Here is a 25,822-nt window from a genome sequence, read left to right as displayed (position 1 = left end):
TCAACAGGAATCATGGCTTCAATTCCGTAGGTCAGGCTAAACGGTGTTTCTAAGTTGCTAGAGTTCTTTTGGGTACGAAAGGCCCAAAGTACATGGGGCAATTCGTCAACCCAACCCGTCCGTTTAGTACCTAACCTTGCCTTGATCCCTTTTTTGATAGTTCGGTTGGTCCTTTTGACCTGGCCATTTGCTTGCGGGTGCGCTACAGATGTAAAAACTTGAGTGACGTGGAGTTCTTTCAACCACTCCTGTAGTCCGCTGTCAGCAAATTGGGTCCCATTATCACTTACCAGTTCCTGCGGGAGGTCAAACCGGCAAATGATGATTTCCCAAAGGAATTTTTTTACGCTTGATGTTGTTATTGAGGCAACCGGTTTGGCTTCTACCCACTTGGTGAAGTAATCGATGGCCATTATCAAGAATTTGACTCGTCCCGGGGCTTCTGGGAAAGGTCCCATGATGTCAACAGCCTTTCTGGAACGGCCAAGCAGATGTTACCGGAATCAGATCGTTTTTAGGGCGCAGAGTATTGGGGGCATGACGGGCCAATAGTATCCTGCGTTCATAATCTTTGCGACTGTCATTCTTGGTCCCGCGTGTAACCCGCAGATGCCTTCGTGGATTTCTCGAATTAAGTAGTTTGCATCTTCCGTGTCAACACAACGTAACAACGGGCCAAGTAATGATCTCCGGTATAAAATACCATTGGTCAACTGATAATTCAAAGCCTTGTGCTTGATCTTCCGAGCCTCAGCCTTTCCTGCTGGAAGTGTTCCAGAAGATAAGTAGGCTTTGATGGGTGTTATCCAAGATTCAACACCAATTTGAATTACCAGGACTTGATTTTGTGGGATGGATGGATGATCAAGGACTTCTACACGAATATCCTTGGCAAAATGCTCAAAATTCGTTGAAGCTAGCTTGCTAAGAGCGTCCGCCGACTTGTTTTCACTCCTCTTAATGTGAATAACATTGAAAGAGGCGAACTGGCGAATCAAGACCCTTGCTTGAGACAAATAAGAAGCCATGACATCATTTTTGGCTTCATACGTTCCATTTATTTGTCCCACAATTAGCATGGAATCCACTCGTGCTTCCAATGTTTTACCCCAAGCTTTTTTGCTATCCGCAGTCCTGCCAGGAAGGCTTCATATTCTGCCTCGTTGTTAGTACTTTAAAGTCTAACTTGATGGCGTATGTAAATTCATGCCCTTCCAGGTTGACTAGCCTTAAGCGTGCACCTGACCCTCACTGCTTGAAGCTCCATCCGTGAACAGTGACCAACCTTGTCCTTGTTCCAGAGGTGCTTGGGGTTGTTGCTCAATTAGACACTCTTGCTCTTTGTGTTGCGGGACTTCGGTGACGAAGTCCGCCAATACTTGCCCTTTTATTGCCGGTCTGGGTTTGTACTCTATTGAGTGTTCACCTAGCTCAATGGCCCATTTTTTCAGTCGTCCGGATAACTCAGGCTTGCTTAACACGTTTTTCAATTTATACCCGGTCAACACGTTTATCGGATGTCCTTGGAAGTACCTACGAAGCCTCCGTGCTGCGTATACTAATGCCAAAACCATCTTTTCGAGCATCGAGTATCTTGTCTCTGGGTCTGACAATGTTCGACTGACGTAGTAGATTGGAGTTTGAACGTTTTTTTCTATCCGTCAGTAGGACAGCACCTATGGCGATGTCAGACGCCGACAAATATAGTATTAGTGGTTCACCCTCGTATGGAGCTGTTAACGTGGGTAATTCCATTAAACATTTCTTGAATTCTTGGAATGCTTGTTCAGCTTCCGGAGTCCATCTGAATTGTGCCTTTTTGAGGCAATTCCTCAATGTTGAAATGAATGGGTAAGATTTAGCAGCGTGGTTTGCCAGGAACCTGTTTAATGCTATCAATCTACCGTTGAGTGTTTGAATTTCTTTGAGGGATGCGGGAGACGACATGCGGGCTACTACTTGTATTTTGTCCGGATTGGCTTTAAAACCCGTGCCTGTCACAATTACCCCGAGGAACTTTCCTTCTTCCATTCCGAAAGAACACTTTGCAGGATTGAGTTTCATATTGATGCTTCTTAAAGTTTCGAAAGTTTCCTCTATGTCCCTCAACATTTGGTCTTCTTCGGTGCTTTTTATCACCAAATCGTCCATATAAACCTCGAGATTTCGACTTATCTGGCTTTTGAAATCCTGATCCATCAATCGTTGGTATGTGGCCCCTGCATTCTTTAACCCGAAAGGCATCATTCTGTAATAGAATGTTCCTTGGTCAGTGCGGAATGCTGTCTTATCCTCGTCACCAGCCACCATATGAATCTGGTGATAGCCTTTGTAGGCGTCGAGGAAGCACTTGAACTTGAATGGGGCTACAGCATCTACCTTTAGGTCGATCTCCGGAAGTGGGTAACAATCTTTCGGGCATGCCTTGTTTAGATCTTTGTAATCTATACACATCCTCCATGTTCCGTTGCTCTTTGGGACGATCACCGGGTTGGCCACCCATGTTTGGTATTTGATTTCTCGGATAATTCCGGCGTGAAGAAGATCTTGCACCTGTTCATTCATGGCCTTTGTTTGTTTCGGGCCCATTTTTTGCTTCTTTTGCACAATTGGGGTGATTAGTGGGTTCACCTTCAACTTGTGCTCCAAAATTCTCCGCGGGACACCGGTCATATCCGTGGGAGTTTGGTCTGGAAATTTCTTGTTAAGAACCCATTTCTCTGGTTCGGTTCTCTGATTTTGTCTTGGAATTTTACTTGGCTTCGAGCTCTCGGTTGTGAAGCAATGACGATTCACATGGATTATTGCTACACCGATGCGAGTTGGTACCCCCACTGCACCGTGAGCAGTGGACGGATAGGCGTTGAAATCACCAATCGCCTCTTATCCGAGAAATATCGTGCTTGGAGGTTGCCGGTAAAACTAAAAATTCAACCTCCTCTGTTCTTGAGTGGATCCCATCACTGAGTGTCACCGGAAATGTAATCACACCCCGCGGGTGCATTATTTCTCCGCCAAACCCGGAAACGGGTGCATGGATCGGTCTTAATCTTTCTTTATCTTCTTCCTCGAGTTGTTCGAAGCACTGTTCGTACATAATGTCGGATGTGCTTCCAGTGCCAAAGAACACATACTGCGACCGATAGTGGCCAATCAGGGCAGTGATTATCAAAGGATTCTTGTTGTTTGGACCACCCTTAATTCATGGAAAGATGACCGGCTCATTTTTCCATTCTTCATCTGAAAACTCTTTCCTCTTTCCACCTAACCATTTTTCACTTTGGATCATGTGGACGTTCAAATCTTTTACTTGTCTTTTGGGCGGGCCCTGGCTATCCCTTGCGGGAGGTTTACCAGCCCCTGCCTTTGCACCTTTGACCAAGTGTTCTAGCTTTCCATTCTTTATTGTTGCTTCGATTTCATTTTTTAGAGCCACGCACTCGTTTGTGTTGTGTCCAATGTCGTCATGGTATAAGCAGTGTTTGTTTTTGTCGAGGAATGACTTCCTCGGTATTGGCTGTGGCTTGCAGAAAGTCAAATTCTCCGTGGTGAGAATTTCTGCGGGAGACTTGGACAAAGGAGTCCAGCTTTTGGGAGACCGAGCTGAGAAGCTCTGTTTGTTTTTGTTACCGATCAAGGATCTCGCATCAAATTGCTTTGGTAATTCTGTGTTCGGTTGCAATCTTGACCAAATTGGTCCCTTGGCTTGTCGGTTTGGTCTTGGAGTTTGGAACTCGATTTTTGGTAATTGTCTCTGGCTGCCGGATCCCAAGGTTTTCTCGGTTCTCGCAAATAGTTTAGCTGACGTCATGATTTCGTCCCAAGATTTGGGCATTCCGTCTCTTCCCGTTAGAGTATGGATCAAGGCGTCACTATTTGCATTCTTCCGGAATGCTCCCCTCAACAGGTCCTCACTGAGCCCTCTGATATTAAGGCTCTCATTGTTGAAACGAGTAATGAAATCCTCAATGGATTCATTATTTCGCCTTACTACGTCCAGTATCTCGGATGGGTCACGAGTGTGTTTCTTTTGCTGGCTGAAGTGCTGGGAAAACTTTGCTATGAAGTCTTTCCAGCTCTTAATGTGTCCGCATGGTAATTTTTCGAACCACTCTCATGCAGCTCCCGTGAATGTCAATGCGAACATGTGACACCAGTATGGAAGAGTCCAACCACTGACTCCTCCAACTGCTTCGAACCTCAGTAGGTGATCACTGGGATCCGTCATCCCGTTATATGTCCCAACAGATGTTGGGATTTTTGCGTTTATCGGGAACAGAGCTGTCGCGATGGCCGGAATGAATTTTGATTTTTCTGCGAATGATTCCGGACGATATGGTTTGGAGAAATTGTGCTCCGCGTTACTGTAGTACTCCGCGTTGCGGACAGGTGGACGCGGACGGCTAACCCCTCCATAAGACTGGTGCCGACTATCCCCGCTGTAAAAGCTGTCTTCACGGCGGTAAGTTGAATCGTAACCGTCCGACTCTTCCTCGTAGGATGGTATGCGCATATTGATACGAGGAAGGGAGCGCAACCTTCGTACTTCACTTAAATTCTGTTCCCTTTGTTGGCTGTACTGAATATGGCTACCCCTTATCGGAGGAGAAGAAGATCTCCTAGGAGGGTCGTCATAATTCAGAGTACGAGCATGAAAGCGTTCATTCCGTACCTTTCGTTCGTACTCAGCGACCAGACTTTCTTGTTGAATGCGAAGCCACTCATCCGGAGACAAGAGTCCCTCAGACCTTTGGCTTGCTGCACGAGTTTTCACCGGGACTGAATCACCGGAATCTTCTTCGAGGTCCAATTCTGAATGAGTCCGACGATTATCTCTCATAATTCGCCCAAGATCTCCCAAATTGGAACCTCTCGGAGCTGTGACCCCTCCTAGATCGTTAGGAGTGGGACCAGCTGGTGTTACCAAATTTCTCGTTCCCACTGGAGCAACATCTGCCAGTGGGGTAAGATGTCTTCGAGTTGATGAACTACCAAAAGTAAAACCTCCGGGTGTCACAACATCATCCTGCTCACCAGGAGTGAGATTCTGAGCGAACAACGATGTTGCTCCTTCACGCGTTTCTAAGTTGGTAACACGTGAATTCTGTTCGAGGGTCCTCGTCGGCCCTTTAGGAATTTGGCTCATATCGTAACTCGAAATTAAGATGAATTGTTGTTCTAACAAAGCACGGATGGCGCCAATGAAGAAACACGGATCCACTCCCCACTAATGGGTCCTGGATCCAATGAGTCAACAGGGTAGGATACGGTTAACTGCCAACACAACCCAATTGCCTAAAGTCCAGCGACGAAGTCCTGCAAAACAGACACCGTGAGCTCGTTACGGGAAGGACAATGTGGGAGGTCTTCCCGTAACCACCCTCCGGCGTGAGAATAAGTACTGTTCTGTAGAAGATAAGCACTTAAGTAAATTGAGAGAGTACAGTGGGAGTGAATGAATACCTCATGATGATCGAGAGGGTATTTATAGCCGAAGGGTGTGGGAAGGTAATTGGGCCAGCTGTCCTTCTCAGAAGATGCTCTCGTAACCACCTGGACACGTGTCCTCTTTTGATAGGTTCGGTTTATACGTTTCATGTGCATGTATAGCCACCTGGACACGCGTCCCTCTGTTATAGGCCAAACAGGTATCACTGGCCATGTGCACGGTTATAACGGCCTCGCCAGGTGTCTCTTTCTGATTGGTTGAAGGGTCACGTATTGCTCAAGAAAGCATCTTGGTAATTCTTCTAGAAGGTAATTAGTTACTGACAGCTATTCCGGGGCATTACCTTGTGGTTATTTACGCGGAAGGATATTCCTTTCTGCGGATGACCTTTGAGGGTGCCCGGATGCTTCCGCATGCGTTATGCGGGTGTTTCTTCCTCAAATGATTTTGCGGATGATTCATATGCCCCGCGGGTGACTTGTGATGAGTTCTTATTTGACCCGCGGGTATTACTTAATGGTATTTGAATCTTTTCAGTACCCTACCTCTATACTAATGTTTATTGAATCAACATATTCTTGCATAAGCTATTATCTCCCCAAAACACTTCAGTTGTCTTCAAATGTCGGTGGCGTTTATTGTCAACTGTCAAGTAATATCATGTAAGATCAACATGTCAAATATGTTCAGATTGATTTACGTTAAGAAAATTGGCCATGTTTGTTACGTTTGATTTGTTGACACTTTAATTAGGTCTTGCCCTATGAGACGTTCTATTGGTTTAGGCTTGTTTAATTAATGAATGCAAAATTCCAAACCTCTCATTCGGGCTATAGAAGGTTATATAAGGATCTAAACTATGATCCAAGTATTTTATATTTTGATTATTGTAATGGCTTGAGTGACGTAAATAATAATTCAAAGTCATTCCTCCAATAAAACAAAAATTAATGGTCAGGTACACAAATTTTACATGCTTTTAAACCGGCCAGTGTGGTTTTGTGCATTGCTTACATTTACATTCCATTCTATAAAAAGAGAACTTATAAGATGTTGGTAATTACACAATTATCAAGCATTTGAATAACATAAGACATTGAAAATTTTATTTAAAATGTTCTTGTAGATAGCAAACACTTCAACTTTTTTTCCTTCGGTCTTGATTGCTTTAGAGTATCTGCCCACAAAAGTAAGGATAACTTTTTTCTCCATTATCATCATCTCCACTGACTCCATCTTTCCTGTCAGTTTATAAATAAGTACACTTTATTGATACATAAATAAAATAATTTATAAGGAAAGGTAGAAAAGAAGGGGATGTGTTATTCACACGCTCTTTGTAGGGTGTATATAAAGATAATATGTATGTTAAGAGGGTGTGTGAATAATCAAAAAGGGTGTCTGAATAACCATTGTCAAAAGAAGGATATGCATTAAGTTCATCCGATCAGAACACGAGAAGAAAACCTTTGTTTTAACCTTTATCTCCAAGTTAGAATTTAAGTACTAATATATATAGAAGCTATGTTACACGTAGAAAATGTGTCATGAGAGATACCCAAAACGTGATAGAGCATCCACGATAGGAAAGACTAAATACCTGAAGAATGTGCTCACCATGTTGTAGTATATAAGAAAACTGTTACGAACAGTGTTCGTTAATCAAATGGTACAAGAAAATAGAAAGAAACTAGATAGAAACTAGAGACTTTTGTAAGAGACTTTTGTTAATCAAACCACAATATTTTCCTTCATAATCTTCATACTAAACATAAACTCCTTAAATAGAATTACAAGAACAAGAAAATAGGAAAACACTCGTCCTTTAAACATACACTATTTTTATTCGGTAGCTAACGGTAAAAACCATTGTCACATAATTGCTGTCTTTTACATTTATTTTGCATAATCATACTCTTTATTTGAATGTGTGTTAAACTTGGTATTATCTATTATAATTATAAAAGGTTAAAAACTTTGTAAAAAATAAACATAACTCACTTTATAGAAATTTGTTATGCTAAAACGCCAATTACGTATAATAACAATAAAGGAAACCAATATCCGAATGTGTCACATGTCGAAAAGAAGAATGGGCCGTTCAAAGACAGGTATTACCTCACCCCGAACCCCTTGCTCCACAGAGCCATTTAGCCCGATCCATCCACAAAATTTAACAACCCAATCCCTGCCTCTCCCAAAACTAGCGATGAGCAAATGGTACCGTACTGGGGTATTTCTAGCACTGATTCGGTACCGACTTTTTTTAGGTTTTCGTACTTTTGGTCCAATTTTTTTCCCTCAAATACCGTACGTACCATACCGAACCGGTATCGTACTGTACCAAGTACTTTCGATATCGATACCGGTACTCGTTTTTTATTATTATCGAGATCGGTACCGATCTCGATCCAATACGAGCTCACACCTACCAAGGATGCCACAGCTCATGCCTTACAAACAAGCTAAACCCCACAATAATTGTGAATGTGATTACTGACTTTGGGTCGAGTCAAATAGATTCTTGATTCTTCTATGAAAATATCCAAAACCATTATTCCACGTGTTGAAAACAAACTCCAATTCTTGATTCTTATATATTTCATAGCTAATCATGTTTATATATGGATATTTTGTTTTGTATATATTCAAAGGTTTTTAAATATATTCCAAACAGAAAAGACATTAAAAACTTGGACAAGTTATATAAATTTTTGGATAAAATCATAAAAAGATCAAGTAATTGTACAAAACAATGCCAATTAAAAAAAAGTGACTTGGTGGATTTTAATTATGTTACTAATTTGAAGCCATAACCTGGTAGGTAATATGTCACAAATTAACAACATGCAATGGTTTCCTTTAGTTAGCGAAGTCGTAAGTTTTTCGATAACAAGTTTGATTATTGCAATATATAAGAAAGTATGTAATTTTATAGAGAAAACAGTCAAGGAAGGATATACGGAAAATAAGGGTCCTTTTTTAGAAAAAGGTGAAAAAATGGAATCCAACTAGACTATTGGCAGTGGACCCTACTAGACTATTGGCTGCTCGACTCACAACGGCTCTACACTGGTGAAAGACTTAATAATAATTAATAAATATATCATGAAACCGGAAATTAAAAGGCAGCCGGAAAATCAAGAAATGAGAACATTTATTTATTTACCATTCAATTTGGAAACAATATCCGCAACTCTCTCTCGACAGATTTTGCATCGATAATCCGCCAATATAACAACTTCCTGAACCTGCACTTTAGTAAGGGTAGAGTAACATTCGCCCGTTCAAAAGAATAATAATAATAATAATAATAATAATAAGAGATTACTAAAGGAAATGTCAAGCATTCTATGGAGGCAAGTGTGACCGGAACATTCGTTGACTTTTCAGATACTTGTTTATGTTTAACGGCAGACATGTCTTCTGTAACTGTGTGAATATCTACGAGGTATATTATTATGTATGATTTGTCGTAGGAAGAGGGGAAGGGAATCCTATCTATCTTTAAGGGTGGGTAGTGAAATAGTAAAATAATAAGCATGGTATAAGTTTTAAGGCATGGAGTACAAGGTTTGGCAGTAATTGTTGGAAAAGGGTTACTATCTTTTAACTTCAAGGAATCGTCATATTGGTATCAAAGGTAGATATGCATGCATACAGACAAAACAAGAAGAGTGAAAGATTAATTTCTTCTAAATACAGCAAGTTGCATATAGTAATAGTGGTGGGATAATCTCCCTCTACTATACAAGTTTCTACTTTTTACCCCTCAACTTTGTAACTTTTTACTTCAATGAATGTTTCAATTTTCAAGACTTAAGGGTATAGGGGTGTGCAAAGCTAGTTTGGTTTGGTTTTAATCATAATTGAATTGGACGGTTAACCGTCAGTTAGGAGTCGGTTAGGTTAAGTTTAGTTAATTGTCAAATCCATTTTTTTTCTTTGTTCCAATTGAAAATGGTTCGGTTATGGTTTTCCATACTCAATTATGAAGGTTTCAAACTTGATTTAAATGTTCGAATTTAGAAATTGAGGTATAAAAAATGCTAAAAGAAGTAAAAATTTGACAAAAATACATGCATACAAGGTTCGGTTATGATTAACTTCAGATAACGAGTTCGTTGTTATGGTTCGGCTTCTGCACACCCCCAGTTACTACATTATCAATTAGTTAGATAACGTGGTTACGTGCTGTCACAATTTGGAGAGAAGAGTCCAAAACATTCTTGACAACTCTCTATATCATTCATTTAAAGGACTTACCAAATTAGGAATACGACGTGAAAGGGAGTTGCATTCTGTAGAAAGAGAAGACGAACCTTAGTTATAGGCTATAGCAATGATTTTTTTGTTACACGTCATATTTTAAAATATAGCTAGTTGCGTAATTTTCTCATATAATTCTCCCTTGCGAATCGCCTACTGTTTATTCGTTACAGTAACATATTTTACAGCTAGGTGGGTTGACGTAAAAGATGAACCAAGAACACGAATATGAAACGTGTTTTACAAGAATGCTATGTAAAACCGGACTATAAAAATTCAATTGCGTAAACTGTAAAAAAAATAACGTTGCCTAAAAGTATAAAAATTACTTTTTACACATCATTCAAAACCAATGAAGTGTATACTGAAGTTGAGTCAGAAAAAAATAGAAGGCACGTTTCTCTTAAACTAGGAAAACATGTATTGTTTTGAAAGTACTATCGCTAGCATGAAATAGAAAAGACAACTTTTGTTACTTACAATAGAATAAGAGAGGTATTCATATTCTCATTTAGAGAGAATCAGGCAATAAAGTCGGATCAGGGTATGTAAAAGAACATTAGTCAGTGACATGGCTTATAAACTAAAAGCAATTTCCCAAAATGGAAAGATGCTACCATAACCATCACTAGACAGCCTTTCAGTAAGTTAGAGGTGTTCATTGGTTCGGATACCAGTCTTTTCCACCAACGCCAACGCCAACCCAACAAAATAAAAAATACTTCCCGGACCACATATGAGTCATCAAACCCCATTCACTCGCAAAAATGGCACCCCCAAAACCGCCCTAAACAAAGCTAAAACTGGTGCTCCGAGTTGAAAAGCAACGGCTTTGGCCTCATAAGCCAAAAGTAAACCAACGTTGGGGGCATTATAACACTAGTGCCTTATAAAACAAGGTCGGAAATACAGAACAAGTGCAAATTAAATAAGATTCTGGTCACAGTCCAATTTCCGTCTTTCCCTCACTCGCATATTTCCACAAGTATAACCACTCGGAAATTAAAAGAGAAAAAAGAAAGAAAGAAAAGAAGATGAACACAGAAATAACCACAGCAGGAGCAGTCCACCATTACCATTTTATCAACCCCACTATAACTAGTCTTCAAACTCATGGCTGTGATCTAATAGGTAATTGGCTGCAAGCTCCTCGTTCTTGTTACATGCAAAGAACACCTCTAATACTATTGCTCTATCAAAACCCATTGCTTCTAGCTGAAACAAAAACATCAACATCCTTTTTAATATTCTATCACCAAACTATTTCCATTTATTAATTACTCAAGCAGATGAAAACTTACGCGCTCAATGGCTTCACGTTCCTCGGGTGTAACAGTCACAGCCTGTGGCATTGCAGCAGCAAGATCCCCAAGTACATTCCTGAAACTTAAACCCTATTAAGATTCCATCTTAACACCCATAGATCAGGTACTAAAGATTAGACATTAACAGAGAACGTACTCTCCGCCTTCAACAGGCTCGTTAATCAAACGAAGAAAATCAGCCTGATGCTCTTGAATGAGTCTCACCAAATGAAGATTTTGTTTCCCCAGCTCTTGAAGCATAGGCTGTCAACATCATCATAAATAAAGAAGTGTACCAACTCATCTGTGTATGTGTACATGTATATAAACACTACCTGCAAGATTTGTGGATTAGCTTGCACCATCGCCCGAAGTGCTTGGAACTGAAAACAAGAGCAAGAGCATAGATGGTTATCAACCATTTGATTGAGCTGAACCTTGGGTAGATATGCGTGGTGAAAGAGTGTGTATTTTTATACCTGTGGACTGTTACGGAGGAAATCAAGGTTGCCTGCAGTACCAGCACCAGCAGGAGCATTTGCACCCATATCAGGAAGACCCTAGGCCAAATGTAACAGCCTTATCATTTAACATGTTCAGGATGGAGATAACGACCGTTGACAAGTCAACAAAAATACCTGAGGAAAGAGATCCAAGGGGTTTGCATTAGGTCCAGTTGAAGGCACAGCTGCTGCTGGTTGTGCAGGTTGAGCAGGTGGGTTGACCGCCTGCACACCTGGCACTGGTGAAGCTCCTGCCGCTGGAGGAAGCTCAGCTGGCTCGGGGATTCCCTGACATTTATAAGAAGTTTTCATATGTTATGTACTTTATGCTAAGTTCTGAAATAAAAAAATATGAATGTAAAAGTTTCAAATGTTAAAAAGGACTTACAGAATAGAGATACTCGACAGCTCTTTCTGGATTATTGAAAGCAGCACGAAGGGCACGTACAACCGTATCTCTATCCCAAATCCCTCCACCCATATCAAGTAGATGCTGGATTGTACCCTCCAAATTGGTTCCCGCTACCAGATTTGATGCTGCTTGGTCATATACATTCTCTGACCTGAAATAGATCATTAACTTACTTCAGTAAAAACCATCCAGTATCGGTGTTTATTAATTTACAAATATGATTAGCTATCTCGTCTTATTGGCAAAATACTGACGGAGCATTCACAACAGTTGCTGGATCTGAAGCTGGGGTAGCTGAAGGAACAGATGCAGGCCTGCAATCGGAGAAAGGCAGATTAAATGACAAAAATTGTATATATGAAAATAATGAAGAAAAATGTACACAAATATAAGTAGCAGCGTAAGCTTACTGTGTCACAGCTGGAGGGGGAGCCTGAGTGACAGCTGGTGCCGGGGGAGTGGCTGTGGCACTTGTCTGAGGTGCCTGCATGACACACGGGGTTCAATGCACATCAATGAGATCATTGAGATAAAGATGTAACTAAAACAATACTAAAAGTGATAAGAAAATATATTTCAAACACATAACTACAAAAGCCAATACCTTAGGGGCAGCTGCTGCTGTTGAAGTTTGGCCAGGGGGTGCCTTACTCTGTATTTAAGATTGGAATAAATTGAAAGAAAATATTAACTAAATAACAGGTGAATAAAATTATGTGTAGTAACTATGAAGCTAGAAAAAAAAATAAACATAAAACCACATATATACTCAGATCAATGGAAACTAAAGTCCTGATGTGCATCCTTTATCAATAAGTTTAATTTAGCAGTGTGCCAAACACTGTAATGTGAAACACAATAAATATTCATTGTCTGCATATATTGCTAGCTAGAGTAGTACAAAATTTTAACAATCAATAAGAATTTCATATTCATAGAATTAGAAAGAAAAAAAAAACACCTCCTGTATCTTGCTAGCTAGGGGCCTAGGGTGACTATTTAACTGGACAACCAAAACAGTGGAACATATAGACGGAAAATATATACTATAAAATTCCAACAATAAACCAACAAAGACTAAAAGAGATGTTTGATGAATGAAAAGTACTTGAATGTCTTGAAGCTAAATGAGAGTTAATTTAACCTTGGATAACATGATGACAATAAAGGAATTTTCAGCAACTTTGTTCTCTTCCAAGGTGGTGGCATCTTTAAGCACTTTACCCTGATGGATAAGCATCTGCTGTGCAGCAGGATAAACATCTTGTCCCTGAACACCTTCTATATTTTTCTTCACATCAGCTACCTGCATCAATAATCACTCTCTCTCTTACCGCCACGTACAAAACATCAAGCAAAAAAACAGCCTGCTACTTTCTTGTTTGTTCCAAACACATTCAATCCCAATCAAATGACAGCATAAAAGACCTAAACTGGTTCTTTAAAATATATTATATACCTTATAAAACAAATTACGAAAATTCACAACCACAGATTCGAGCTACCAAGTGAACAGTCTTTTAATAAACAAACTCCAATAAAACCAAGATTTCCTCATCTTCACTGATTGAGGTTGAAAAGTAAATTGTAATATAGGTAATCTTACACAGCTTAAACTTATCCTAAACACAACATAAAAAGAAATAAAAATAAAAAAAGCAATAAAGAGTTTTATCATTGTGATTTACATGGAGTGTAGTATAATTAGTACCTTATTTTCAAGCTAACAGGTTACAACAAAGCTTCACAATGCAAATTCATTTGGTAATCGAAACCGACATTCTAACTAATTCCTAAATAAAAAACTAATACATACATAAGAACAATCATGTAAATGCATAAGATAACCATTAATTACAGATAAAGTTAGCTACAAACTGGTGTTTCCTACCACCTATTTACATGCCAATTGCTTAACATCCAGCAATCCCAAATGAAAATAGACTAGGAATTGGTTAGCAGCATCATCCACGTATTTAACTAATACTAAAAATACAATTCAATAAGCTCCCAATTGGACAGATTACATCACAATTTAATATGTAAACCCTAAAAACGAAATTCAGAAGCAAAATAATAAGATGAGAGAACGCATAAAACCCTAACTCGAATGAAAAGCAAAATAATAATAATAATAATAATAATAATAATAATAATACATACATACCGTGTCTTGAGGTTTGACTTGGATTTCGAAGTGAGTCCCCTTCAATGTTTTCACGAAAACCTTCATCTTCGATTGCCTGCAATTAAATTAAATCAAATAAGCAATCGATTTATTATATAATGATAAAAGAAGAAGAAGAAGCAATTAATCGGAATGCGAAGAATAATAACCGGATTTCGTCCGTGTGTGTGTTGTTGAAGGTGGATGCGGTGGTGGTGGTGGTGGTGGAAGTATGTATGTATGTATACTTGCCCCCTTTCTCAAGGCAAACTGGGAAAGGTATACGCGCCTTCGGTGTGTGCCAACTGCACGCGATAGGCCCAGCCCCAGGCCCATGTTCCTGAGCTTACTCATGCAGCCTTTCCTTTATTTACCAACTAACCCCAATGCTTCATGCTCAATTAATTATTTTTCTTACGCCCTATACACATCTACTTGTACACGTCTCACTTGGAGATTCATTCCTAGCCTCAATTTCCTGCTCAAATTAATTTATATTTTTATAAAACCATATTGATATCAGTGTAATCAAAACACATCAGTTCATCTTTTAATTAAATAACTAATTACTTAAATTATAGAAATTACAAATATGCAGGTATTCATGTAAATATAATTTTATTATTTATATCTTTAATGAAATCAAATATAGGTCTAAAATGATAGGCAATAAATTTTGAATGAATAAAAATTTTATTCTCACATATTTATTCAACCTAGGGGTGCTTCGAGTTTGCCTTTTGGGTTTATGGTTTCTCGGGTCAGGTTCTTCGGGTTTCAAAGTTGTAAATTTAGAACCGAAACCCAACCCAAATCTGTCACAGTTTTTCGGGTTCGGGTTGTTTGAGTTTGTGTTTTTCAAGTTGGGTTACTTGAGTTTCGGGTGTCTAAAACAACAAAATCTAATAATAAAGTAAATAAAAGCTACAACGTGAAAACTAAAGCAACATTCACTTTTTTATTCCTTATGTAAATAACCAAATAATAAATAAACATAACCCGGTAAAATAAACATTATGCTTTTAAATAATAAATAGTCGATCAACTATAATAAATGGAATAAGAACAAGTGGAATGTGTAGAGTATTCCCTATACGTCATACCTAATAATAATATTATGTTTTTAAACAAATACTTTATTCGGGTTTTTTAGGTTGACCCAAAACCTAGACATCAAACCCAAGAACCAACCCATATTACTTAGGTTTCGGTTTGGTTGGTCTTTTCTCGGGTTCGGGTTTTTTTAGGTCAGATTAATTTTGGTTCGGGCTCGGGTTTTCTCGAGTCGGGTTTCAAGTAAAAGTGACAGCTCTAATTCAACCTCCATGGATCCATGGAGTTTCCATCTATCTCTTTCGAAACTATAGTACAATCGTGTTTTATTCATGTTAATTTTATATATGATGTTTTTATGTCATTATTAATGAAGCATATTATCATCTTTTGTTAGAATTTGCTATTTCATTAAAAAAATATATTTACAACTTATAAAATCACAAGGTGCATATTTTTTGTGATTATGAAGGAGTTGTGTAACAATCCACTACGTATTCATATGAATATCCAATTAGAAAATATAATTTGTACGTATAAAACCATTTAACTTGATAAAATATAGTTTTATTAGTTTAAATTTAATCATTTAATTATATAGCTTAATAGTATATCTTTTAAGCGTCACGTGTGTCACACGGGCTCTAAAGCTAGTATACTATATACTAGTTTGAGGTCCGTGTATTACACGGGTAATTGATTAAAATTTTGTACTTTAACCATTAAGTGAAATATAGTTAACAAAATGATCATATATTTAATACAGTTACAATTTACATTAAAATTATAGAAATTACAAAACTAAGATTACACAAATATGTTACAAATAAGTAAAATAGTCTAGGTACACTACATTTGTGATTGTATTGATTGGTATACGTTGTTTATCACAAATCAAATTCTTTAGTTTATGCCTGCTTGTAACTCTTGATAAGGTAACATATAGGTATACTTATAACTCTTGATATAGCCAAGTATAAATAAGATTCTTCAAGTACATACCAACCCTAGATAAATGATGATATATCCATGAAAATAACAAAAAAATATTCATACATATAAAATATCATATCTTTTAATCAATATATATATATATATATATATATATATTATGTCATTTGAGATCATGTGTACATGTTTATCCCAAAAACATGATTATCCAAAAAACCAGATTACCTGAACTTTGATAATATACTCATCCTTATAATTTTTAAAAATTAAAATTGATTGATCGTGATAAATTTGGTGTCATTAATATATATGACAAATTTTTACTTGATTTTATATTTTACAATTAACAATTGTATAATCAAGCAACACGTAAAATCGGAAATTAAAATATAACTAAATGATTTTTTCATATTATATTAATAGAAAATGACAAAGACATGCTAACCTTAAAGCCATGTTCAAATAAAAGTGATTATTCTGAGTTAGCATAATAATAGAATATTTAAAGTTGCATAAAGTGAATGTAGTGATTCTTATTTATAATAGTTGAAAGTATTAAATGAGGAATGTTTAAATTTTGAATATTAATCCCCTGTTATTAGTTAATATTTTGGGAGTTGTTGTAATATTTAATTAATCGATATATATGTTTTAAAAACTTATAGAATAAAAAAAAGAAGCAAAGATTTCGGATTTGTTGGAAGCATGGTAAATGACTTTTAACCGGATTAACTAATTTTTTTTAAATTAATGTGAAAATATATATTCTAAAGCATTTTGGTCTGAATTATAAAAGAAAATATTGATTTTCTTATTGCTAAAACCCTTTATAATAGGTGTACATATAGATAAATAGGTATACATATAGATTATAATTATAATATTCAACTTCAATAATTTAATGTTAAACACCAAAATATATATAACATGTATTCTCTATGTTTGCAAAATTTATATAAAACGTTTTGGAGAAAATTAAGAAAATACATATTTTCCCGAGTTCAAATTCACATGAGAAGATTTTAAATTCAAATTTGAAACCAATCTTATATAAAAAATTATGCATAGTTGCTCGAATCCCAGTTTAAAAAACAATTTGTAGTTTACCATACAAATCCAAATTCTTCGACAATGATGCACATTTATTTGCGTAGTTTGCAATTACCTGTGACTTTAAAATTATATTCTATCAAACCTTCAACGTCAATTTTAATATTTCCTCATTTTCTTATTTCACCATTAATGTTAATAAATGAATCGATTAGGATTTACATATAATAAAAACAAACCCTGAATTCATATATTGGCATGGCTTAAAACATAAGGACCATATATTGAAATAAGTGAAAAAAATGTGAGGAGGGCTATGAAAATGACAAGTGACAAAAATAGGTAGTCTTTTATTATAATAGATAGATAACACCATCAATTTCTTAATCTGCCATTTTAATTGTTAACAGTAGGATTGCCTGATATAACTTGCATGTTTTCTCCTGTTATAGACTACCCGTTTTGAGTCGTTTTCACTTATCCGTTTCAACAAGTTATAACCGACCAACATAATGAATATCTTTTTCTACCCTCACTAGTGGAAAATCCTAGATCAAGATCAGCCACTGGTTCGGTTTCGATCGACTTAGAAGGTGTTATTTCACAAAAATTAAAATTAAATAATAATAATAATAACAACTTGAGTATAGTGTTCGTAAACCGTAAACAATAAAACAATAGTATTAATAAATCATATGTAAATTTCATCATCATCGTACTCAGTATATCTCATTAATAGCAAAGCTATGGTAGGGTCTGAGAAGGGTAAGGTGTAGACAACCTTACCTCTACCCTTTAAGAATAGAGAGGTTGTTTCCGATGAGACCCCTGACTCGATAGTAGTTTTGCATCACGCCTTGGACATAAGGCACATAACACTCAATCATCGGGACACCGGACGATTAGTGCATGCACCCTTGTCTTTCGGCTATCAACGCCACTACATGATGCTTGATTAACCTTGCGCCACTTTTAACGTTATTTTCACGAGTTTAGTAAAATAACGTCAACATTAATGCATTTTCACTTTTACCCACCCCATATACATTATATGCGTGTAACGCAAGCATGGCGTAAGTGTGTTTGGTTTAAAACTATTGTGACGTTTTCCATATGAGCAATGATTGTGACTGCTATATTTTGAGCTTAGTACAACTTAAAATTTTAAAGTTCAAATGTATCATCTTTAAAATTTTGATTGTATGTAAATTTAAGTATTAAATTTTAATAAGACAGAATTACAAAAATTGTCTTTTACGTTTGTATCAAATTTCACTCATCATCCTTTATCTTCAAAGTTGATATGTTTTATTCTTTACGTTTACAAATCCAACAATGTTTGCCCTTTTACCCTAACCCATTTAGTTTTTCTCGTTATGTCTGATCATGTGCCTTGCATATAAGAGTAAATTTGTCATTTTATTTATGTATTAAAAAACATTTTAATAATAAATGCACATAAGGATAAATTGATCATTTTATTTATGTATTAAAAAACATTTTAATAATAAAATTATAATTGTATAATTACAATTATAAAACATTAAAATCTCTCTCTCTCTCCATCACCCACAACACCTCAATCTTTGACTCACCACAGAGATTATAAATCCAGATCTAGGGTTTTTTTTAATAAAATTTGCTGGGAGATTAATGAAACACAATTTTGGACTATAATAGGGTTTTTTTTTACTCTTGAGGATCTGAATGCTCGGATAGCGGAGGTGGTGACACGAGGCTGGGATTCATCGACGGGAGCAGTTTTTGAGGTGGGTAACAAACACCGCCAAACTATAAACATCTCAAACCTCACCGTGAATCTAATGAATCTTTTTTGTTGCAGGTTTGCAAAACCTAAAGCAACAAACCACACCCGTTCGTTTTTCCGGCAGATGAGGGCTATTGAGATTTATTTCCAAATTCCATCTCGGTGTACGATTGCTCTTCAAGCAACGATCACTCTTCTTTTGTAGAAATCTTACAAAGATAGATGAGAGAGAGATGCAATCAGCCGGATATTTGTTCTTGGCAGATGAAGGAGGATCTAAAAATCGATATTCTGGAGGGTGCGGGCTCCGATGGTGGCTTGATTTTGCTTTTCTGTTAATGTTTTTAATTTATTACAAGGTTATTTGTTTTTAAATAAATGGTAAAATGACTTATCTGCCCTTATATGCAAAGCAAATTATCAAACTTAACGAGAAAAACTAACTGGGTTAGGGTAAAAGGACAAACGTTGTTGGATTTGTAAACGTAAAGGATAAAACATATCAACTTTGAAGATAAAGGGCAATGAGTGAAATTTGATACAAACGTAAATGACAATTTCTGTAATTCTGTATTTTAATAATAAATTATCTTATGTGATGTATCTCCATATACGTGTTTTAGTGTGTAAGGGATGAGATCAATATATTGGCCAAACCTAAACTATTATATATATATATATATATATATATATATATATATATATCATTTCGGAAGTTTTTTTACAGGGAGAAATGCGAGAAGTGAAGGTGTAACTCCATTAATTCCTAATTTCATTCTTTTTCTTATGTGTAGGTGCGTTGTGTAGGTGCATATGTATGTGTGTAGGTACGATGTTTGTATATGTGTACGTATGTTTGTATATGTGTATGTATGTGTGTAGGTACGATGTTTGTATATGTGTACGTATGTTTGTATATGTGTATGTATGTGTGTAGGTACATAGGTTTGAATGTGGCTCGGTACATTTATATATTTATAGGTAAGTTTGAATGTGTAATTAAGACATAAATACAACCAACCTACATATATGTATGTAACATTATATGAAAAGGAGTGAAATTAGGGATTAATGGAGTTATACATTCACTTCTCGCGCTTCTCGCCGTAATATCACTTCTCGCAAGATCCATCCCCTATATATATATATATTAAAAACCAGCATTCATTCCTCTCACTATTCATCAATCTTTCGTTTATAAGCCATACATAATTTTGATCAAACTTATTATCAACCACACACCATTTATCTATCACATATACCATTTAAAAACCAAAAGATATTAAATATTAATGAGATATACAATTTTTTTAACTTGGTATGCAAGTTCTTAAAGCATGTTAGTTATTACATTTTTTATTTATTAAAAGTCATTTCTCAAAATTTTTACCCTTTTCTAAATGTGAGACTATAATTAATTTTTTTTTGCAATTTCTTCTATTGCATTTTTTACATTTTTTAATTACTACATTTCTCCACTCTTAACTTTTGTTAATAAATATTTTTATGACGGTACTGTAACAAACCGAACCGATTATGCCTGAGTTTTCACCGTAACGTGCCGGCTTAAATCAACTACAAAGAGAGGGGTTTGATTTTTTTTTTGTTTTCTGGTGAACCAACATAGACGTTAAAGTTCATTTGAGAATCAAGTTCGAGCCACTGCAGCGCGCGAAGCATTTGACTTGTTCTTGTATAAAATCTTAAATCTTAATAATAAATATATATAAACGAAACCTTTAAAAACTTTCTGGTTGCTTCCTACATTCTCTTATGTCATCAGATTGCATTATTTATAAATGGAGGCTTCTTATGCATTTGACTCGGATTCACGGGTATGTGTCCCACCAAACCCAAATAGCCCTTAAACGGGTTATAACATCTCATTTAATTAAAATTAATCTTACCAAATATTTGATATGAAATCCTATAAAATAAGAATATAGTAAAAATTAATATTAGGTTTTTTTTAGAAAAAAAGGTATTATATATAATTAAAGAAACAATTTTATAGTACAAAAAATAAACGGGACATGGGTCTCACCATACCCAGATAGCTTTTAAACGGGTTATAACATTTCATTTATTTATAAAACTCTTTTATCATCAAACCCTAAATATATTATTAGCTTCCTTACAATAAATAAATTTGAAATTCAAAAAATATATATAAATACTAGAAGCGAAAATATAAAACAACCTCGTAACATGATGGATAAAACTTAGTATACTTGTAGACTAGTGAAAGCTCTATATCTAAAAAGCAATCGATGACAACCTTCTCATAGAATCATACGTTAAATTTTAAATGATCGAGCTTGATTTATTTTACGGGTTACAATCAATAATAAGAAATCTAGTAATATGAATAACAAGTTCATATGGACGAGATATACATACATTGGTAGTTAGCAATTAAATAGGTTAAAGTTGACTTAATTACATTAACTTAAACTCGAACAGTATACAACTCAATGAATTATAAATTACAAGTTGGTTTTAGTTGACATGGTGTGCCGGGTGCACAATTTGTTTCTATCAACTTGCTAAGAAACAATACCATACTTGTAGCAATAAGTCGTCGTGTATTTTAAAATATCAAGTTCAGTAAGTTCAGCCTGCGTATAGTTTATATCTACGTTTATTCTATTAAAAATAAAGATGCGTTTGTAGTCCGACGGTTAGGATAATTGCCTTCCAAGCAATAGACCCGGGTTTGACTCCCGGCAAACGCAATTACTATTTTGTAATGTTTGCTAATGTCTTTTTTTTTTTCTATCTTTAATGTTTTACTTGTTTAATTGGTGAAAATGGTCCATGAGTGCATGAATGTATCTAAACCCAGATATTTTTTAAACGAGTTATAACATCTCATTAAATTAATTCTATTAAAAATAAAGATGCGTTTGTAGTCCAATGGTTAGGATAATTGCCTTCCAAGCAATAGACCCGGGTTTGACTCCCGGCAAACGCAATTACTATTTTGTAATGTTTGCTAATGTCTTTTTTTTTTCTCTCTTTAATGTCTTACTTGTTTAATTGGTGAAAATGGTCCATGAGTGCATGAATGTATCTAAACCCAGATATTTTTTAAACGAGTTATAACATCTCATTAAATTAAAAACTAATCTCACTAATTGCCTTCCAAGCAATAGACCCGGGTTTGACTCCCGGCAAACGCAATTACTATTTTGTAATGTTTGCTAATGTCTTTTTTTTTTCTATCTTTAATGTCTTACTTGTTTAATTGGTGAAAATGGTCCATGAGTGCATGAATGTATCTAAACCCAGATATTTTTTAAACGAGTTATAACATCTCATTAAATTAAAAACTAATCTCATCAAATATTTGATATAAAAATCTTATAAAGTAGGGATATACTAAAAATTAATATCTGACTTATTTTAAAAAAGATATATATTATTTATAATTAAAAACCCAATTTTATAATATAAAAAATAAATAGGTCTTGGGTCTCATTAAACCCATATAGTTTTTAAACCAAGTTATAACATCTCATTTTATTTGTGAAACAATTTATCATCAAACCATAAGTATATTATTAACTTTCATACAATAAAAAAATTAAAAATTCATAAAATAAATAAATATTAGAAACAAATAATATAAAACAATTACCGTAATACGAGGGATGAAAACTAGTAATATATATAATCAAACTTTTAAAAGCTCGCTGGTTGTTCCCAACATTCTCTTAAGCTACCAGATTGTATTATTTGTAAATAGAGACTTCTCATGCATTTGACCAACATCTCATTAAATTAAAAAAATAATCTCAACTACTCAACTAATATTTGATGTGAAAATCCTATAAAATAGAAATATACTAAAACTTAATATTTGATTTCTTTAAAAAAGATATATATTATTTTTAAGTAAAAAACAGTTTTATAGTAAAAAAAATAAGCGGATCACGGGTCTCATCAAACCCAAATAGCTTTTTAAACCGGGTTATAACATCTCATTTATTTGTGAAACCTTTTCATTATCAAATACTATTATTAACTTTACAATAAATAAAATCCAAAAAATATATAAATATTATAAACAGATAATAACGAAACTTTAAAAGCTCTCTGGTTGCTATGTACTTTTTTAAGCCACCATATTGTTTTATCTGTAAATAAAGGTTTCTCATGCATTTGACCCAAATTCACGGGTATGGATCAGACCAAACCCAGATAACCCTTAAACATGCTATAACATCTCATTAAACTAAAAAGTTAATCTCACCAAATATTTGATATGAAAATTCCTATAAAATAGAGATATATTAAAAATTAATATCTTATTTTTAAAAAATATTTATAATTAAGAAACAATTTTATAGTAAAAAAATAAGCAGGTCATGGGTCTTTAACCGATATAGCTTTTAAAACGGGTTATAAAATCTCATTTATTTGTGAAACCCTTTCATCATCAAATCCTAATTACATTATTAACTTCTTTACAATAAATAAAATTTAAATCCAAAAAACTATATAAATATTGGAAACATATAATATAAAACAACTCCATAATACTAGAGATAAAAGCTATTTATATAAATATAGAATGGTATAAAGTTAGGAGTAAAGTGTCTTGCCAAAATCATCCATGAGTTTTGGTCAATTATGCGACTTTCGTTTAAATAGTTTTCTTTGTGCAACTGAAACATCGAGTTTTCTCAAATGTTGCCAATTACGTCCAAATCGTTAACTCTGTTAATTTTTTAACGTTAAATGAAAGGCAAATTGTCTTTTAAGTATAGTTATTTAAAAAAAATAATAATATGAAAATATGCATAAACCTAATAACATATACTAAACTAATAAAGTGGGATCCATCACCCCATTCACCTTCTTCATCCCTACCTCACCCCTAGGGATGTTCTTCGGGTTTCGGGTTTCTTGGGTCGAGTTCTTCGGGTTTCTAATTTTTTAATTTAAACCCAAAACCCAACCCAAATCTCTTACAGGTTTTTTGGGTTTGGGTTTTTTCAGGTTTCGGGTATCTAAGAAAATAAAAGGAAAATAAAAAGAAGTAAAGAAAAGCTACAATACGAAAACTAAAGCAACATATTTTTCTTACTTGTTACGTAAATAACCGAATAATAAATAAATATAGTAAGGTAAACCAACATATTTTTAAATTATATTGTTATTAGCCATAAACAGAAGAGATATATAAACATTAAACAATCGATCAACTATAATAGGTGTAATATGAACAAGTGGAATTTTATATTATGTTTTTTAACCAAATAGTTTATTCGGGTTTTTTGGGTTGACCCGAAACCTACAAATCAGACCCAAGAACCAATCCGAATTACTTCGGTTCGAGTTCGGGTTGGCCTTTTCTCGAGTTCGGGTTTTTCGGTTCAGGCTAGTTTGGGTTCGGGTTCATGTTTTCTCGGGTTGGGTTTCACATTTCGAGTAAAAGTGACAGCCCTACTCACTCCCACCCACCACCCACCACCATCAGACCTCCACGTCCGGTTGACCATCATGCAAGCTCTCCCACTCACCGTGATTAGGTTCAACTGCCTTCACGGACATTAACAACCACCAAACCCAACTCCCTTATATCTATCACAGCCACTTCTTGCAACTTTCACTTGACACCTGAAACAACCACCATCCTTTCCCCGTTTCACCTCAATTTTCCGGCCATCACACACCTTTTAATCGCACACCTTAACCCCAAAAATACAATTTTCACCACTCAATGTCGCTCCGGCAACCCGTAAAAACTCACCAACATGACTTCAGTTTCAATTCCAGTCTGCTGATTGAAAATTCACCATCGATTTGTGTGCACCTCGTGTTTTATTTGGTCAAAATCACTCATGGTCATGCACTTTACTGGCATGGTGTAACATCCGAAAAAAATTCTCGTCAACCGAATGACGCGAGTGTAAAGTTGTTAAATTAATTTCTCGGGATTCGCTTGAAGGATCGGGAATCTATGGGCATGTCCAAAAAGTATTTCTTTTAGTTTGGGAGCAAGACGGATCGAATTACAAAGTGCAAGGGCTAAAGATGTAACTTATGGAATGTTATAACCTAATCCCCCACCCCCCGCCCCCAACCTAGTAGCGGCCGCAAGCCCCAAGCCACCAAAACATTTGATTTTGACCGAGTTAATTCAATTCCAAGCTGCTAGAGTTCGTTCAAGGTGTGTACTACACTCCCATAATCTTTAATTGCATAATCTAGGTCGTTACGATGGTCAATTAATCTGTTTCTTGAGCTAGGGACATATTCGGATTAAAGTCATTTGACACGCTTCCCGAGGTCAAAAGTTGGAGTTTTTGGTGTCAAAAGATTCCCACATATGTCTAGTATATCATACTAAAATTTCATGACCATTGGAGTTGTTTTGATAGGTCAATTGATAAAAACTGATTTATAGGGTTCTTGAATGTTGAAATCGTTAATTGTTGTCATTCGGGTATTATTTGAAGGAATGGCCAACCTGATCAGTTTGAGGGGTCTTATGATAGTGTATGAACAGTAGGAAAATTATTTTTTTGGTTATAGGGGCTGGTTTGGTTGGTGATTCCTTAATCGGTTTGTAAGAGTGCGTAAACTCGATTAATTGCTAATTAATGAGGAAAAAGATGAGATTTCAAACCCCATCAACTTGGGTGGTTAAATATTGATGGGTAGAATGTAATAATGCCAAATGTTATCAAAATGGGGCTGGTTTGGTTGGTGGTTGGTTAATCGGTTCGTTAACTCACGAATTTGACATAATTAACGTAAGACGGACATAGTTTGGGAACCGTTGGTGGTGATTTATTGGAAAGGGAGTTTTGGGTAATTCAAGGACTCCGGGGGCTTATATAGATGAATATGAATGTTGGGTGTGGCTATGGGTCAATCCAATCCCA

The 25,822-nt window shown here is 35.6% G+C and overlaps 1 protein-coding gene, 1 long non-coding RNA gene and 2 other non-coding genes across 4 annotated transcripts; 2 read left to right on the top strand and 2 right to left on the bottom strand.

Moving 5' to 3' along the window:
• Positions 1-6,199: 6,199 nt before the first annotated feature.
• LOC143619917 (uncharacterized) lies at positions 6,200-8,888 on the bottom strand. Its single transcript, XR_013151255.1, has 3 exons — positions 8,781-8,888; positions 8,619-8,700; positions 6,200-6,690 (listed from the first exon to the last, which is right to left on the bottom strand). It is a non-coding gene; the product is annotated as an uncharacterized LOC143619917 (long non-coding RNA).
• Positions 8,889-10,567: 1,679 nt separating this feature from the next.
• On the bottom strand, positions 10,568-14,380 carry LOC143620883 (ubiquitin receptor RAD23d-like). Its single transcript, XM_077092472.1, has 13 exons — positions 14,275-14,380; positions 14,105-14,180; positions 13,082-13,243; positions 12,542-12,589; positions 12,348-12,421; positions 12,192-12,251; positions 11,914-12,088; positions 11,661-11,813; positions 11,502-11,582; positions 11,358-11,405; positions 11,180-11,286; positions 11,020-11,098; positions 10,568-10,933 (listed from the first exon to the last, which is right to left on the bottom strand). Exons 2-13 carry the CDS (start codon positions 14,168-14,170, stop codon positions 10,817-10,819), a joined length of 1,170 nt encoding a protein of 389 aa, XP_076948587.1. The 5' UTR covers positions 14,171-14,180; positions 14,275-14,380; the 3' UTR covers positions 10,568-10,816.
• Positions 14,381-21,589: 7,209 nt separating this feature from the next.
• TRNAG-UCC (transfer RNA glycine (anticodon UCC)) lies at positions 21,590-21,661 on the top strand. Its single transcript has one exon. It is a non-coding gene; the product is annotated as a tRNA-Gly (tRNA).
• Positions 21,662-21,828: 167 nt separating this feature from the next.
• Positions 21,829-21,900, top strand: TRNAG-UCC (transfer RNA glycine (anticodon UCC)). The gene has a single exon. It is a non-coding gene; the product is annotated as a tRNA-Gly (tRNA).
• The last annotated feature ends 3,922 nt before the right edge of the window (positions 21,901-25,822 follow it).

This window comes from Bidens hawaiensis, unplaced genomic scaffold, assembly GCF_021521415.1.
Source record: "Bidens hawaiensis isolate Kalapana, Puna unplaced genomic scaffold, B.hawaiensis_p1.1 tig00000296_1, whole genome shotgun sequence".
NCBI classification, from domain to species: domain Eukaryota; kingdom Viridiplantae; phylum Streptophyta; class Magnoliopsida; order Asterales; family Asteraceae; genus Bidens; species Bidens hawaiensis.
The sequence above is the reverse complement of the archived record's forward strand: the minus strand, read 5'-3'. Positions and strand labels throughout refer to the sequence as shown.

Coding starts and splice junctions, on each gene's coding strand:
- LOC143620883 (XM_077092472.1), bottom strand. CDS start 14,170: ATGAAGGTTTTCGTGAAAACATTGAAGGGGACTCACTTCGAAATCCAA. Junction 12,252..12,347: donor CCCCCTCCAGCTGTGACACA/GTAAGCTTACGC, acceptor CTCCGATTGCAG/GCCTGCATCTGTTCCTTCAG. Junction 11,099..11,179: donor GAGCCTGTTGAAGGCGGAGA/GTACGTTCTCTG, acceptor TTTAAGTTTCAG/GAATGTACTTGGGGATCTTG.